This window comes from Schistocerca piceifrons, chromosome 1, assembly GCF_021461385.2.
Source record: "Schistocerca piceifrons isolate TAMUIC-IGC-003096 chromosome 1, iqSchPice1.1, whole genome shotgun sequence".
Taxonomy (NCBI): domain Eukaryota; kingdom Metazoa; phylum Arthropoda; class Insecta; order Orthoptera; family Acrididae; genus Schistocerca; species Schistocerca piceifrons.
Window position 1 is genome coordinate 1,007,088,350 of NC_060138.1, and position 16,499 is coordinate 1,007,104,848.

General features: G+C 39.1%; 1 protein-coding gene across 4 annotated transcripts in view; it reads left to right on the forward strand.

Moving 5' to 3' along the window:
- Positions 1–16,499, forward strand: part of LOC124797833 (serine/threonine-protein phosphatase 6 regulatory subunit 3) — a 188,955-nt gene that overhangs the window by 130,676 nt on the left and 41,780 nt on the right. For all 4 annotated transcript variants that reach the window (XM_047260919.1, XM_047261088.1, XM_047261175.1 and 1 more), the window contains 2 exons: positions 2,268–2,365; positions 12,157–12,303. In XM_047260919.1, the coding sequence (XP_047116875.1) occupies positions 2,268–2,365; positions 12,157–12,303 (245 nt within the window). The remainder of the gene's footprint in view (positions 1–2,267; positions 2,366–12,156; positions 12,304–16,499) is intronic.

A 16,499-nucleotide genomic window follows, 5' to 3' on the forward strand; every position in this document is an offset into this window, starting at 1 on the left:
TTCAATACAACTCTTTACTGAACTTTCAATGCAGGTATCTCCCATATTATTGTACATAATTTATGTTTAAATCAGGTTTGGGGCAACAGTTTTTTCACTTTCAGTTTATTGCCATTTGACAAAATAGAAAGTAGTGCACATAATAACTTATGGGCAGAACACATGAAACATAAGTTGTATACAGAGCTAAACCAGGCTGTCACTGTGGAAGTGAGTAAATTATGCTTTGATATTTAAGAACAAGCAGTATTAACATGGATCCGCACATTGAAGCACAATGGAAGACTGAGCATTTCATTGTAGATGCAACAATGATACGGACTAAGGAGCCACATTGGGTTTACCCCATAATGGTTTGGTAGGGGGAGTCTTAACAAATGACCTGTGCTCATCAGACGTGAATATCAAAATTTGTCATACCACAAGTTGCTTGTGATTGAGTGACTCGTGGCATGTTGCTGGAAATGCAAAGCACACCCTGGTGGCAGAATGACAAACAATGTGCTTGTGAGCATATTTGGCCACATGATGCAAATATGATTAAATTAAAATTAGGAGGTAACATATAAAAAATTCTGATATACTGATCTTGTTGACTTGTTCAAGCATCTGATACTTAAACTGCTATTTTTTCCTAGCTTCTCTTTTGGTTTCAAAGAATCCTCATAACAAAATTGCATATCAGTTAGTACTAATACCTGACCAACTAATTAACTAGAGTGGTTTTCCTCCTTCTGCTAAATAATCTAAAATGACGCAAGGTGGATGTTACAAACAGGTCTTTTGTCAGGATGTGATGCCTTTAAACTTGGAAACTGTTTTATGGAGTTAACATAACTAAGTTGAGTTTATGCCCTTCAGTCACTAATTTTGTCTGTGCCTACTTCCACCAATTTCCACCTAATCTTCTTAGAGTTTCTTATAGTAAAGTGGTAGTGATAGGTGACCAAAAAAATTTGCAGACAGCCCTGATACCCAGAGTAAATTGGTAAACGTGATACTGCGAAGCCTGAACTAAAGGTATCCTCACCAAGCAAGGTGGCACAGTGGACAGCACACTGTACTTACATTAGCTAGGACGATTGTTCAAATCCACATCTGGCCATCCTGATGTAGGTTTTCCATGATTTCCCTAAATTGCTTCAGGCAAATGCCGGATTGGTTCCTTTGAAAGGACATGGCCGAATCCCTTCCCTAATCCAATGGGGCCCATGACCTTGCTGTTCGGTCCCCTCGCACAAATTGCCCAACGTAAAGCTCTCCTCAACCTGAAGGTAGGTTCAACATAGCAGTGCTGTACTATGCTTGGACTTGTTTGTCGTTCTATGCTGTTGCTTTCTTCTCACCTTTGAACTGGCCTATCCAACTAGTTACAGGGTATCTTACAGTTTAACACGGACTCCGACCTATGGTACAGTAGTCATTTTTCACATACAAAAATAATTGCCAGAGGTGTAAAAAATTCCAAGGACTGACTGACTGAGGATTGTGCCTCAAACATTTGACCTGTAATAAGACACTCAGACACTCACTCAACCTTCAAGCCACACTCCATATGAATAACTGTCAACAGATCATGTTATTGTAAAAAGGAATAAAGTAACTCTTTTATCTGACAGTGATTCGGGATCTCCATCAACCTGCAGTATTGATACAGTGTCTTGAGATACTGCAGCTGGTTGTAGACGCAGCTCCCCAGATGGCACAAGCAGAGAGGAAAGTTTACTTACTATCTGGTAGAATTCGTGCTTAAATATGTGCACACAGTGTCACATTGTCTGTTGGCAGTTATCATTTGAAGCCTTCAGACCATGCCATTGATTACGGTGTTCAACTATTTACTTGTTTTATGGTTCCTTCTATTTTGATATAAGGCAGATCTGATATGCTTATGGTGCTCTTGCTGTGTTTTTTTGACTCTGTTTCTAACCAGCCACTCATTGTGTGGACTTGGTCATTATTGACCACTTAGAACTGCCATTTATTCACTGGTCACTGTGCAGAGTGACAATGTACTTCAGCTACTTACACGGAGTAGGATAGTAAATTACCAGTCGCATGATTTATTATAGTACCTTGTGTTCCACTGTTAAGCCTCACAATGAATTGGAAAATACTTCATTCCATTGTAACTCTGCTTCATGATATTTTGGTACATAGTGGGACTTGAATTTGTAAGTAACTGAGAGATAGTACTTCAATCTTTTCTTTGCTTTTCATTGTATTCCTTTTAATTACATTGACTTAAGCAAGTATTTCTTTTTCAGACTTTTCCTGATTATGAGATACCACAGGTGGCTTCACAATTCATTGAAAATTACAGTTTCCAGGATGATGAATTTGCTGCAATTGAGGATGCAAACCAGTAAGTTCTCTCTCTCTCTCTCTCTCTCTCTCTCTCTCTCTCTCTCTCTCTCTCTCTCTGTGTGTGTGTGTGTGTGTGTGTGTGTGTGTGTGTGTGTGTGTGTGTGTGTGTGTACAGGATCTCAGAGATGATTAAATTATACAGCATTTGAAAGGTCTTGTACCTTCATGAGTTTGTGCTAGATAGTATCTGATCTGAGACCTTAACTACTGAAGTGTGAGAAGTTTTTTTAAAGAAATTGTAATGAGCAGCTGCTCTCTGGTTAAGATGGTGTTTCATTATATTGGCTTAGTGCATAAATTTGTAACATATTTCCATAAGTTTAATGAACACAACAGATACACATAACATAGATTGAGTCGTCAATAATACATCTTCTCCTTCACTATTTACAACCTTCTGCTGATGTAGGGTAACTTTTCAGTTCTGCAACTGTAGAGATCACATGGTTTTGAGGTGAAGAACTCATTGAGCCATGTTCAAAGTGCATTCGAAATAAAGTTTTTGTCGATTATTTGATAGAGAGCGGAAAAGGTTAGAATCAGAGGGCTAAAGATCATGTGGTTGAGGTGGGAGTGGAATGACTTCCCAACCCAACTACTGTATAGTGTTTTTTGAATGTGGGCATGTGTTACCCCGGCATAGCATCACTTCATGCAGTATCTGCAAAATACACACAACAGATGGCAACCCTACACACTGCATATACACACATTTGATACACAATGAAAAGGGAAAAATGAAGTGTTGAAATAAATGTGGTTGAAAAATTGTCGGCTCTCCAGCTCGATACACATGGATTATCATCATCAAAGGTCACAAGTAACAACAAATGATAATTCAATCACATGAAACTTAGGCTGCAACAGTTGTTTCTAACCTGATAAAAAAGCGTACAAGAGAAAACTTAATATAGTACCATAAACTGGGACAATCATTCTAAAACACGAATCTTGATCTCTAATTTCATAATATGTGGATATGACAACTTACTTATGTATTTATATATTTAAATAAAGAAATGAAAACACTTTTGGCAGAGCTACCTGGCAAACTGGGCAACTTTGCCAACTGCATTAATATCAGTAGAAATCACTAAAAAAAAATTACCAAAAAAGTAGTACGAGACCTTGGAAACAATTTACACATTAGTATTACACACTTTAATGCAAAGAGACTTACAATGAAACTGTTACAGAAAGGTACACACAAAATTCGAATCTTCTAAGTTCAGCATTCTCATCATAAAAGAAAAACTAACCCACTGAGAAGTAGTAATAAAAGTGCAAGTTTTAAATGAATAGCTATGGACGTATAATGAGGAAGAACCTCCGGCTTGCTAAAAATGCCTTAACCTCCTGAGCTCTTTAAATTCACCAAATAGAGCCAACTACTGGTTCCACCGTTTAAGTGAGCTGTCCAGTCTTGCCCCCGATGAAGTTAACCTTTTGTGGCTTCTCAAGACCTGCACTGGACAGCCGGAGTCCCCCTAAAACCACAACTTGCCAGCCATGCACCTTCCAACCGATTGACTCTTCAGACTCCGCCAAACCACCAACACCCACACCTCATCCAAAGATCTTAGCTCATAACACACGATTGAATTGATATTGGCAACCTAAGTAGTTAGTGATACCAGTGGAATACCATACCGCCAAGATAAGAGCCACCTCAGCTCAACAACAGCATGGAAAAACCACTTTTCAAAATGCGGAGCACAAACCATCCACTTGCCGTATTGCCAGATTTTGTAGCTTTTGCTCCTCCTAAAATCCATGTGCCCCATAACTTTGACAATAAATCATGAAAGGATGAAGCAGCTCTCCTGATCCCAAAGCTGCAAACATTAAAGAAACACTTGCTTTGCAAGAATTTATAACTCTTTCTGGATTCTTGCATCCCCTATGAAATAATGTTTTTTTTTTTTTTTTTTTTTACAAGAGTGTTCTACATCATTGGTCCCTTGCTTAGTTTGGCACTTATTGCAAATCTCTTGACCAGCACAAAGTGCCAAGTGGCTGGACAAAAGTGCGGGTGACTCCTCTATGTAAGGAAAGTAAAAGAACACACCTGCAAAATTACAGACCAGTATCCTTAACATTGGTTTGCTGCAGAATTCTAGAGCGTTTTCTGAGTTTGAGAATAATAAATTTCCTAGGGACCAAAAAGCTCACGTCCACGAATCAGTGCGGCATTAAAAAACATCATTTGTGTGAAACCCAGGTGGATCTTTTCTCACATGATATAGTGCGAGCTATGGATGAAGGGAAACAGACTGATTCCGTATTTCTAGATTGCTGAAAAGCATTCAACACGGTATGTCATTGCAGACTGTTTACAAAGGTACATGCATATGGAATAGGCTCCCAGATATGTGACTGGCTCGAAGACTCAGTACCGTATTTACTCGAATCTAAGCCGCACTTTTTTTCCGGTTTTTGTAATCCAAAAAACCGCCTGCGGCTTAGAATCGAGTGCAAAGCAAGCGAAAGTTCTGAAAAATGTTGGTAGGTGCCACCACAACTAACTTCTGCAGTCGAATATATGTAGCGCCTCACAGGCATGCTTTGTGGGCACAAAAATAAATACTGGCGCCAAAACCAATGCGTCAGTAAATAAATTTTTTTTAAAAAGATGGAAGACGAGCTTTTTTTCTCCGCCCCAAGTTTCGACCACTGCATTTTCATACATTATCCAACGGAATAATACAAATTCCGTATTGTTCATCTTCGAATGTAGCAGAATTTGAATGTACTACGAAAATCCGACTGGCAAGACTGTTTGGGATGTTTGTCAATATGGCCAACTCTACGTTCTGAACTTTTTCCTACTTGTGAGGAGAGATGGTTGCTAATAGGAACCTGATGAAATTTGAATCACATGCAGTATTCTCTTCACCATAAGAGTAATACAAATATAAACATTTTACCATGTATTCTTTCGTGTTTCCTGCTATCTCATTTAAATCCTGTCTGCCTAATAAACTACGACTGCCTAATAAACTACGAAACTAGAGACAACAGCAAACGCGGAAGAATATACGTATCGTGTCATGTTTATATTCGTATTATTCTTATGCGTAATAGTGATACAGTCAGAAATGAAGCACGGCAACTGACTAGATTTTTAAAACTAAGACGACTCTAATTTCTGTGCAGAATTTGACATACTAAAGAAGCGGCCGCAAAGATTTTCAAACGGAGAAAAATTTTCGCCTAACTCTTGTTGAGAACATGTTCTATCATACGCAGTCTATTATTTGGTTCTTGTTGATCATTATCAAAGAAAACAGCAGTGTAAGTAACAACAAATAGCAGTCTCTTGCCGTTGTTTCGCGAATGAGACGATTCCTCTCTCTTGTTTTTTAATTGTAAGCGGCGGTAGCGCGCACAAAAGCAAGCCATGCCGCGAGCGGCGACACGCCGTAAACACGCACTATCAGAATGCGACAAACAATGCATGACACAGCACAGTAATGCATTATCAGCTTAGAGTGACGTAAATACCTGTAACAAAGAAAACGGCACTTATCAGATCAAAGCAAAATAAGCAATCGATCCAAACCAGACGAAGCACGTGAAAAAGGAAGGGTACCCGTATAAATACGGACGGAGCGCCTGACGCATAGCAATGGCTACATGGTAAAGCTTAACTGCTAAGCTTACGACTCGAACCAAACTACTGTAGCTGTATCGTCATTCATTATACCCAAATTGTGTCCCATATTAGAATGGACCAACTTTGTTTCGATTTGGAGGTGCGGCCTAAAACTTTTCTCTCCCCTTGAATTTCGAGTCTCAGATTTCAGGTGCGTCTTAGATTCGGGAAATTTTTTTTTTCCTTTATTTCGAGTCTCATTTTTCAGGTGTGGCTTAGATTTGAGTGCGGCTTAGATTCGAGTAAATACGGTATGTTCATTGGAAACAGGGGTATCAGGAGTGTCCCAGGAAGTGTGATAGGACCGTTGCTATTTTCTACGGACATAAAAGATCTGGCAGACAGAGTGGGCAGCAATCTGCGGTTGTTCAGTGATGATGCTGTGGTGTACAGGAAGATGTCAGAGATAAGTGACTGTAGGTTGATATAAGATCACATAGACAAAATTTCTAGTAGGTGTAATGAATGGTAGCTGACTCTTAATGTAGGAAAATGTAAGTTAATGCAAATGAGTGGGAAAAGCAAACCCATAATGTTTGGATAGAGTATTCGTAGTGTTTTGCTTGACATAGTCACATCATTTAAATATCTGGGCATAACGTTGTGAAGCGATATGAAATGGAACAAGTATGTGAGGATTGTGTTAGGGAAGCCAAATAGTCAACTTTGGTTTATTGGGAGAATGTTAGGAAAGTGTGGTTCATCTGTAATAAAGGAGACCACATATAGAACGCTAGTGCGACCTATTCTTGAGCACTGCTCGAATGTTTGGGATCCTCACCAGGTCAGATTTAGAGGTGAGATGCTAGATTTGTTGTGGTAGGTTCGATCAGCTTGCAAGCGTTAGGGATATGCTTCAGGAGCATAGGTGGGAATCCCAGGAGAGAAGAAGACATCCATTTCGAAGAACACTACTGAGGTAGAAAACCGGCATTTGAAGCTGACTACAGATTGATCGTATTGCCACCAACGTACATTTTGCATAGGAACCACGAAGATAAGATTCGAGAAATTAAGGCTCGTATGGAGACATACAGATGTGTGTAGTTGCAGATGTAGAGGGTCATCAGTCAAATTTGTCTTGTCATAGTTCTTTCTAATGAGTCTTTCAAATGAGTTAGCATGCTTAAAGCTGATCTGTTTCAACTCTAGCTTTAGCAAGGGAAAAATTTGGTACTTATGTCAGGAAAATATTTTTTATACCATTTCACAAAAGAATGGTACCAGTCATCACCAGGTAATCAATTTTTGAATTGTGAAACCTGCTTCTCGATTGACCCCAAGAAATTTTTCACAATGAGCCATAGATCAAGGGTGTCAAGAGGCATTCCCCAATCTCCACACGAGGACTTGTTCGAGGATCTTCTACTATTCAGTGCAGTCTGCACCTTTGTTTCTTTAAATGGAGACTTTTTGGTTTAATTTTCAATTGTGCTTTGAGAAATACTAAGTCTCTTGCTGTTTTTCCATTGCTCATTTACTTATTAATCACTGTAGAGACAGCTAGCCGTAGCATAGTGTTGTCATAATTATGACACCTGTGTGCTCCCTGTTTGGTTCTACTGAGTCTTGGCATTTCAAGGACATATACAGAGACCCAGAAATGCTCGATTGAAATAAAATATGAAAGAAGTAAGGAAAGGCAAGATTCTAGGCTGACAAAGTTGTCCCATTGATACTGAGCTTCCTGCTGCGACATTGCCAAGTTACATTAGTATACTAAATACACCACACAATTTTATTTCTAAAAAGTGATCCTGAAATGTAATTATATATTGCATTGAACAAAAGAAATAGACTTCACCTACGTTAGAATGAGTGGGCAGGGCAAGACACTTTTGTAGACTACCAGAAACTGTGTGTTCACAAGCTGAAAGAAAAAGCACTGACAAAGACCAGAAAGCAATGAATAAATGTAAAATGTACACCAAATCTGTCATTCATTGTTGCCTTGTGCAGTGAAAGCATTGGAGCCTCAGTTTCATGATCCAGGAACTTGGTAGGACACCAAAGATTATCTTATTCAAAAAGTGGCAAAGTTGCCCTGCTTGGTGAAGCTGTCCCAGTTTACAGTGACACATTTGTAACAACTTTATAATGCATTTATTCTATACATAAAATGAACATGTATTGCTGGCCACAGATGATGATTCAGAAACGAAAGAAGCAAAACATGTATGTTTAAAAAAGCAAACTTCCTTTCATTTAGTTGCAAAGATGGAATACATCTCCATGAATTTTGAAGCAACTAAAGGATGATGTAAAACTAATAAAATCTTTAAGAAGTCCACATTTAGTTGTTTAACTTGTAAAACAAATAAAATGCCTGATATTTGCTTTTTTACGCACCTGTGATGTTAACCAACTATTATGGAGAAAATTATGATTATTTTTTCGCCTCTGAAACTAGTTCTTATTTGGGTGTATCTTTGTTTTTGTGACTAAATGATAAGTTCATGAGTTGTCTGAATTTAACTGTATTATTTACTGTATATGTCTGGTCAATATTAACCCCCTAATGCCCGAATAAATATCTAGATGAAAGATAAAAATAAAAGATTGTGGCGCTTTGGAAGTATTGGAAACACTCAAATGGATGCAGCGCTTGTGAGAAGCGTTGGTAGCTTCATGCAGAACCAGCAGCTAACGGTGCTGGCACTCAAAAGCAGTTAGCCTTCCAGTTATTAATACTGCATTACTATAAGATGAATTCATGCCACTCGGCATTATGGGGTTAAAGTCAAGTGTTCTTGCCAGAGAGAATGGTGCCAATGCCTCACACCAGATCTCTTTCACATCTCTCTTACTTAACCAGTAGGGAGTTCTGGAAAAAAAAATTGATTAAGTAGGTTAAAATGTTTGCTCATAATCAAAAATGGCCCACCAGTCATACTTCACCTTCTCCTGTCTTATTGGATGGAACACTGCACTTCCAATCAAATTCTTTGTTATTCTGTGTGTTTCAGGAACTTTTCGTAAATATGTAACTTCCTGACCAACAAGTATTTAAGAAGAAAGTAAAAGAATTTCTGAATGACAACTCCTTCTACTCCATAGAGGAATTTTTAGATATAAATTAAGAAAAAAAATATTAAAAAAATAAAAAAAATAAAATAAAATAAAAATAAAGAGACACAAAAAATAAAGTTGTTATATTAACTTAAGTATGTTGTTAAATTAACCTAATTATGTCATGTATTGGAAAATTCGACTCGTTCCACATCATTACGAAATATCGTATTCATGATCCATGGATTAATCTAATCTAATCTAATCTAATCTAATCTGAGAGATTGAAACTGTGTGTCAGGCTGGGATTTGAACCCAGAATCATGCCATTTGCAGGCGGTGCTGTTACCAGCAGAGTTATCTGGATGCTACTCATGGTCTTTCCTCACAGCTTCAGTTTCCTATTATCACTTTCCTACTCTACAACTCACCTTAAAAATGTTGCATTATAAGAATAATGTACTCTTTTGCATAATGCTCACCTTCTTGCAAATCAAATTTCATAAATGATTCAGATACAGTGGTAACATTGCAGTGTTTGTAGACAGTGTGCTGTCTTTTGTAAGAGAGAAAATAGGCAGAACCATTTGAGACTGTTGTCTGGGAGAATTAAACTAGAACGGAGGAAGGTTTCTTTAGGTCTGCAAAAGGTTTCAGGTAGCTGTGGTGAAAATGTCTTCAGGAAACAGAAAATAAGAAAGTGAAATAAGAGAAAAATACAGCTAGACAAAGAGTTACGAGCCAAGCAATAAGTGTCAACAAGTTAATGGTGATGTTCTTCTTAAGCCTTGACTTGGATGACGTATACAGAGCAAAGCAAATCATCACTAATGTCTAGCTACAAAACTTTAAAGCTAAAGCTTATTGGATTGAAGTCATCTGAATACAAAGACTATACTGTGTAATGTATATGAGCAATATGAGCACAGCATTCCTTGAAACAACCTTGTGTCAAATTAGACTTCTGGCATGTTGCACTGCATCCTGTAAGTTACAAGCTCAGTCCAGAAATTGCCCCAATATTGTGTACATAGTCTGTTAGGGAACACTATGATTGGTTGGAGTAGTAGTGCTTTATCTTTACTGTGTGTGCTGTGTGTCTTTGTGCGTGCTGTGTCAGTGTTTCCTGTTGCACACGTCTGTGCCATTAACTGCAGCCTTACATGTGTAATGTGATTCTTTCTGTCAGATCCTCACAGGGTCACTCACAGAACATATTCAAAGAGAAAATTGTCAGATCGCTCTCCAATTATTGTGTATGTGGTACACACTGTGCCTCATTGAAAAGCATTATTTGGATTCCAGTTGGGCCACATTACTGTTACTGTTTGCTACCAGTGTTGCACTGCCCAATAATGTTATGGTATAGAGATATCATTTAGCTGGATTTAAACAGCATTCAGAACACTTTCATCATCGCCAATGAAATTCCTTGCCGTTACAGGAATTTGTGAAGAGGATGCAGTGCCTCTGAAAATCAGGGTCTAATTTGCTCCCCACATGTGTAGCAGTACTGTGCATTAAATCTTACTCTCAGAGCCTGGTAGAAATACTTTAATGATAAATGTATCATCAAATGACTACTTTCTTCAAAACAAGTCCTCAGGAACTTAAGACTTTGCCCACTGGCAAGTAAACTTCCACAAACAGCTTGCAGAACCTGTTGCCTTTGGCTGTGTGTCTGAGAAGGACTTTGAGGTTTTTAACATATTGAGGCTCTAAGATAACAACATTAAGTACAGATTCTAACACGAATCGCCAAGAATAACTAATGAAAAAGTCCCATCGCGCAGCGTTCGAGGTCATATTGCGCAATGGAAGTGAATTATAGCGCACTGCGGGTCTATGTAAAACTAGAGACCCGCGGCGGTGCGACCAGAAATTTTCTAAGTCCTGCTCAAGGTCGTGCGCACTTAGCACGTATTTGATGTGGAAGCACCCCCAGAAAGTCAGATTCTGCAAGTTTTGCGAACTTTCAGAAGTAGCTCCTGCAAGTTAAGTGTGAACTGCTTCTTAGAGACGATGAATAGATGTAACTGAAAGGGAGGGAAAACATTCTGAGAGCATTTAGCATACCTAGTATGCTTTAGTGCTCTGTATGGTGCAACAAGGTTGCTATTTACAGCAGGATTGTTATTTACTGTAGAATGTTTGATTGGATATGTAGCTCAGCTGAGGTATACTGTTTGGGCTCAACTGCTCACCTACAAGCAGCTGGCTTCCTGTGGGTACAGGTGGACAGATATTGACAGACTGTTGATACATAGTCAGTCATGTAGCTGGGCTGAAGCCTACATGATTGCACTGCCCTAGCAGAGAGTTGCTGGCATGGGTGGCAATTGTCTTACCACAAGCGCAAAATGTGTACAATAGAGCTGCTCGGCGGGTGGCCTACAGTACTTGTGTTTGCCTGCAGGTGAGGCGAGGGGCCCCATAGTCTCACAGGGCAGCATTAGAACAGCCTAATGGAAGGAATTCGTTGCAGTCTATTTACTTTTAATGTTTTATACCGACTACATTATGTATGATTTTTCAGCAGATGTGTGTGTTTTGAAGGTGAATGTTACTGATATGCTTCTGCCTTTCCCATTTCCCAGCTGTTAGTCCAGTGTTGCCTATGCAACACCAGCACACTATCTTGTCAACTGTAAAAATACCTTATAATGTAATTTTATAAATTGAATGTATAATTCTGAAATAACAAGTAAAAAGTTGTAATTGGGTACTGAAACTACAAAGTGATGGGAGTTACAAAATGCAAGACGAGTGAAGAGGGCAGGTTGTGTGTGTGTGTGTGTGTGTGTGTGTGTGTGTGTGTGTGTGTGATGGGATGTGTAGCTAAACATGAATTTATTGAAGCTGTTGTACAGAATTTGAAGATATTTGCTTGATTATGAATGCTAGGGAAGAAGTACTAAACATGACCTAGAGCCTTCAGTCAGAAACAAAATTTTTAACAGTGATCAAAAAATGTTAATTTAAAAATTAGTTTTAATTCAGTTAATTTGAAAGTATTACTTTGTGATCTCAATTCTGCTACATGCATTAGGTACATAGAAAGGAAATAGTAGTAGTATTAATTGTACTGAAGAAAGCTGGTATGTCTTATTTTACTTTGGTTCCAGGTTGAAGGATGACATTGATCAACAGGAAGATATTTTCGGCAAATTATGTGCCCAAAAAACACAAACATTGGAAAAAACGGATGATGAAGTTTGGGATGATCAAGAACAAGAATTAAACTTCCAGTCAGTCATAGATTCAAAAGCAAGGTAAATTAAATTTTGTGCTCCCCCCTCCCCCGCCCCCTCACAGTGCACATGCGTACTCACAAAAAAAAACACACACACACACACACACACACACACACACACACACACACACACACAGTAAAGTAAACTTGTCCAGAAAATCCTTTCGGTTAGTTAAGGTTTTTATTCATTCACTACAGGTTTTGTTTTGTGCTATGTTGCCACTGATTTCTGCATTGCAGTGTTTGCTGGAGATTGTACCAAAACACTTCCATTTCTTGTGCAAACAGTTCTGCACATATTTTCCATGAAGTGTGCTTTGCATAGCACTCAACAATCATGCTGTTTTATCGTGAGCACTTTTTTGTGTCGCATTCAACTGGTCACTAAACTTACGTGCTTCTCTCTCTCTGACTCAAATGTAATGGCACAGTGAAGTACTGAGGGCAGGATCATGTGAGAGACGTGCCTACTCTGGTATGTGATACCAACTGTGCGTTGTAATCACAGTGTCCAGCATTTTCTGTGATGTACTTATTACCCTTTGTCACTACTACGGTATGTTTTTTGTAAGGTGTTTGTGATCTCTCTCTTATTCCCCATTTAATCATACATTTTATTTCATTAACTACTGTACCTTTTAGTAGTAATGATATAGGGTGCAGTCCATTAGGAAAAAAGGTTTATGCTTCTTCATTTTGAACTCGCACGCATATGCGTAGACCACTCTAGGATTGTTTGAAATTCTTGCTTTGTCCTTTGAGCTTGATTTTTTACTCCTATTTGAACTGACTTTCATACATTTACTTTCAGTAATATTTCACGCTTGTTCTCCTTGTTTATCCTCTCAGTCTGAATTATGTCCTGTGCTCCCTTACCTCTGATTCGAGCTGTAGCTGGAATTCTGTCCTGTGCTCTCTTGCCTCCAATTAGAGCTGTAGCACAACTATCATTTTTTGGCACAAGTGACTAAAACGACAACACATCCTCGGCTAATGCAAGAGACCGTGTAAGTGGGTCCAACCAGAGCCGACCAAACACAAGTAGGTCAGGGATTATCTGCTGATGTGACAGAAACGGCCACCACGTCATCAAGAGATTATTACATAGCCAGACCAGCCAAGGGACCTGCATTGAAATGATGGTGAAACATAGCTGAGAGACAGAAATATTATGGTGCAAGGACCTGATTACTTCACACTCGAGCAATAAGCTCTGTTCTTGCAGTGTGATCGGAATCAATGTCTTGGGAAAAAAAAGGGGGGGGGGATGCACCAAACCCACATAAATATCCCCCATTTGTAGATAGATTCATTCGGTCTGGTAGCTGCAAGCTTTAAGAAGAGGTCCACATCATTGTGCTGGTCATCAGGGATCTAAAAGTTGCCTCCACAAGATGTGACCACTAACTGCAGGCATAATGCTGGCTATGTTGTGGATTTAGCACCTTCCAGCTAATGGGCCACCTCAGGGACTACTTACAGTTGCTGCTAGCCTCCCTGGAGAACTACTGTTCGAAGCCAGAGATGGACAGCTGCTTAATCACCTTCACCTGTATGGGCACACAAGCGCTGTATGCCACCCTGTGCAATGGTAGGCACTGATGCAGAGAGCTGTCTTCCTCTATGGTGTCCACAGTGGGATTCTGTGCCTTTGGACATGCTCTGTCCTGAGCGGCCAACCTGAGAACAGTCAGTGCACACACAGCCACATGCACCTGTTCCCAGAGTTGCTGGTATCATTGCAGGCTGCCTATTTCGTGGTTCAACACCTGCCATGTTGAGCAAATGCCTTGGAGGGCATTGCCATAGATAGTTGTTACTTGTGGTGTGTGCTCACTAATAAAATGCATGTTTAATCAATGATTTTTTTCGTGATAACACTTCGTCCTGCAAGCAGGCAGCTGCTCACAGTACCACTTGCTACCCCACCCAGGGTGCTGAACTATCAGTTCCTGATGCTCTCTAGTCAGTTCCACCGCATATTGTAGTGGCTGTCCAATACTGGCCATTACAAGTAGTTTCAGAGATGGGATTGACATTTGCAGCTGGATCCAGGACCACATCTCCAGTCGCAATTTGCACTATCAGAATGCAATGAAGTAAATTTGGACTGCTTTCTGAGAATGTTTAAATATTAGTGTTAGTTTTCACCTTGTTAGTATGGGCACTGCATCTTTTCAGGAGCAAAGGTTGCTGCTCACTGTATAGAAGTTTTAAAGGTGTTGACCATGTGTAGCATTTCATACCTCCTCATCATTTTGATTTGTTTCTCCTGTAGTTGTTGTTTGTTGTATTTGTTGGCTGTTTCGAAATGGGAGGTTAGTAGATCCTCGTGAGACTGTGCCAGTTAATAGGGCAGTGTGTCTGGTTACGAATAAGGGGAAGTAGTAATTATGAATAGCCACTCAGGCAGAAAGTTTTAAGTTACAGTAAGAAAAGTCATGATAGTATTACTTTTAAGTGTCCACATTGATTTTGTTTTGTGTGAATGAGAGAGGATCAATCATGTCGTTGGCAGTAACATAGGGGGCTAACCTGGGGAAAATTTTGCAAAAGGAGATAGTGGCTCTGAAAGCAGACCAAGCAGATATAGTTGTGAAAGTAAATGTTGCAGAGAAAAAAGTGGCTTTGTACAGGGAAGTGTCCAGAGCAAGTGGAGAAGAGGCAGAAAGAATTTGACAAATGATTGGTTAAAAACGAGGAAAAAAGTAAAGTGTATGTTGTAGTGCAACTACTGGTTTTGAGTCAACAAGGCTAAATCCTTTTTGGAGACTGTGCCTGAGAATCGAGAGGTTCACCAGGGTGCATATATGCATGCAAAATGCATTTATTTTTTGAATGCTCTAAAAGTATGCATTAACAGTCTCCTTTATGAGATCACAAGTGCAGTTTTAAACTTCATATTTTGGGGAAAATTGATTTTGCATGCATATTTATTAGAATTTACAAGTAATGGCATATTCCCCTTTTTCTAGCCAAAATCAAAGTTCTCATTCATAATCAATTAATATTTTATCAAAAAATCATAAAGTAAAGTATTTAAAATTCTACTTGGTTGACATGTGTAATACTTCACTTTATTTTCTTGAAATGACGGCTTGTGGCTGTAGTTATAAGATTTCATCATATGAGATAATTGTTTAGCCATGTTACAACAGATGCTGAGGTTTCCCTCATTCATAGTGCAGGATGTATGTGCCCTGAGAATTCTGGGACTTTTTCATTGTCTTGATTTTCAGTTAAATTTTTGTACTTCTGACTGGTAAGAACTTATAGTCTGACAAAGATTGTTACTACAGTCAGCTACTGCAGAATAATACCGCAGCAGTAAGACATAAACAGGGGAGTAACACCAACATACAACTTTCAGTGTAAAGAAAATATGCCATACAACAACAAATCGCAGTGCACTCATAAGCATCTGCCCACAGCAAAATGAGTCAAAGGGTTTAGGACAAAGACTATACAATAGTTTGTAACAACAGACTGGTTTTGATGAGCATGACGTCACAACTATTTATATTTTTAACAGGTCGTGTGAAAATATTGTAAGTAAATTTCCTTCTGTGCAAGATGAATTATATTATATGTGAGGATGCGTGATGAATTTCTTAAATCACTGAGTGTATGATTCTCATTCAAAACTTAACACTCTGAGGACCAGCTGCTTAGAAAAATTTTGGACGCAGAAGACCTGCTATTTATGCCATTGTTTAAAATTTTACTGGCTTGTTTGTGGTAGATTACTATATCTTAAAGGGCAACACACGCTAAAGAAGACAAAGCTTCAACTCTGGTTTCCATATTTATTCTAGTTCTTTCATAGATTACAAATTAAGCAACAACAATAGCAAAAGTGTAATTACTCTTCAAAACAAAGTGCAAGGTGAGTTCTTGAACGATTTCACACGTTATTGTCTTTCCTGTGGAAAAGTCAAGGTGTATTAAGCCAGGTAACCCACAAAATGTTAATTGCACATCAGTGAAATGTGTAATCGTGGCCGGCCGAAGTGGCCGTGCGGTTAAAGGCGCTGCAGTCTGGAACCGCAAGACCGCTACGGTCGCAGGTTCGAATCCTGCCTCGGGCATGGATGTTTGTGATGTCCATAGGTTAGTTAGGTTTAACTAGTTCTAAGTTCTAGGGGACTAATGACCTCAGCAGTTGAGTCCCATAGTGCTCAGAGCCATTTGAACCATTTGTAATCGTGCTTGTCA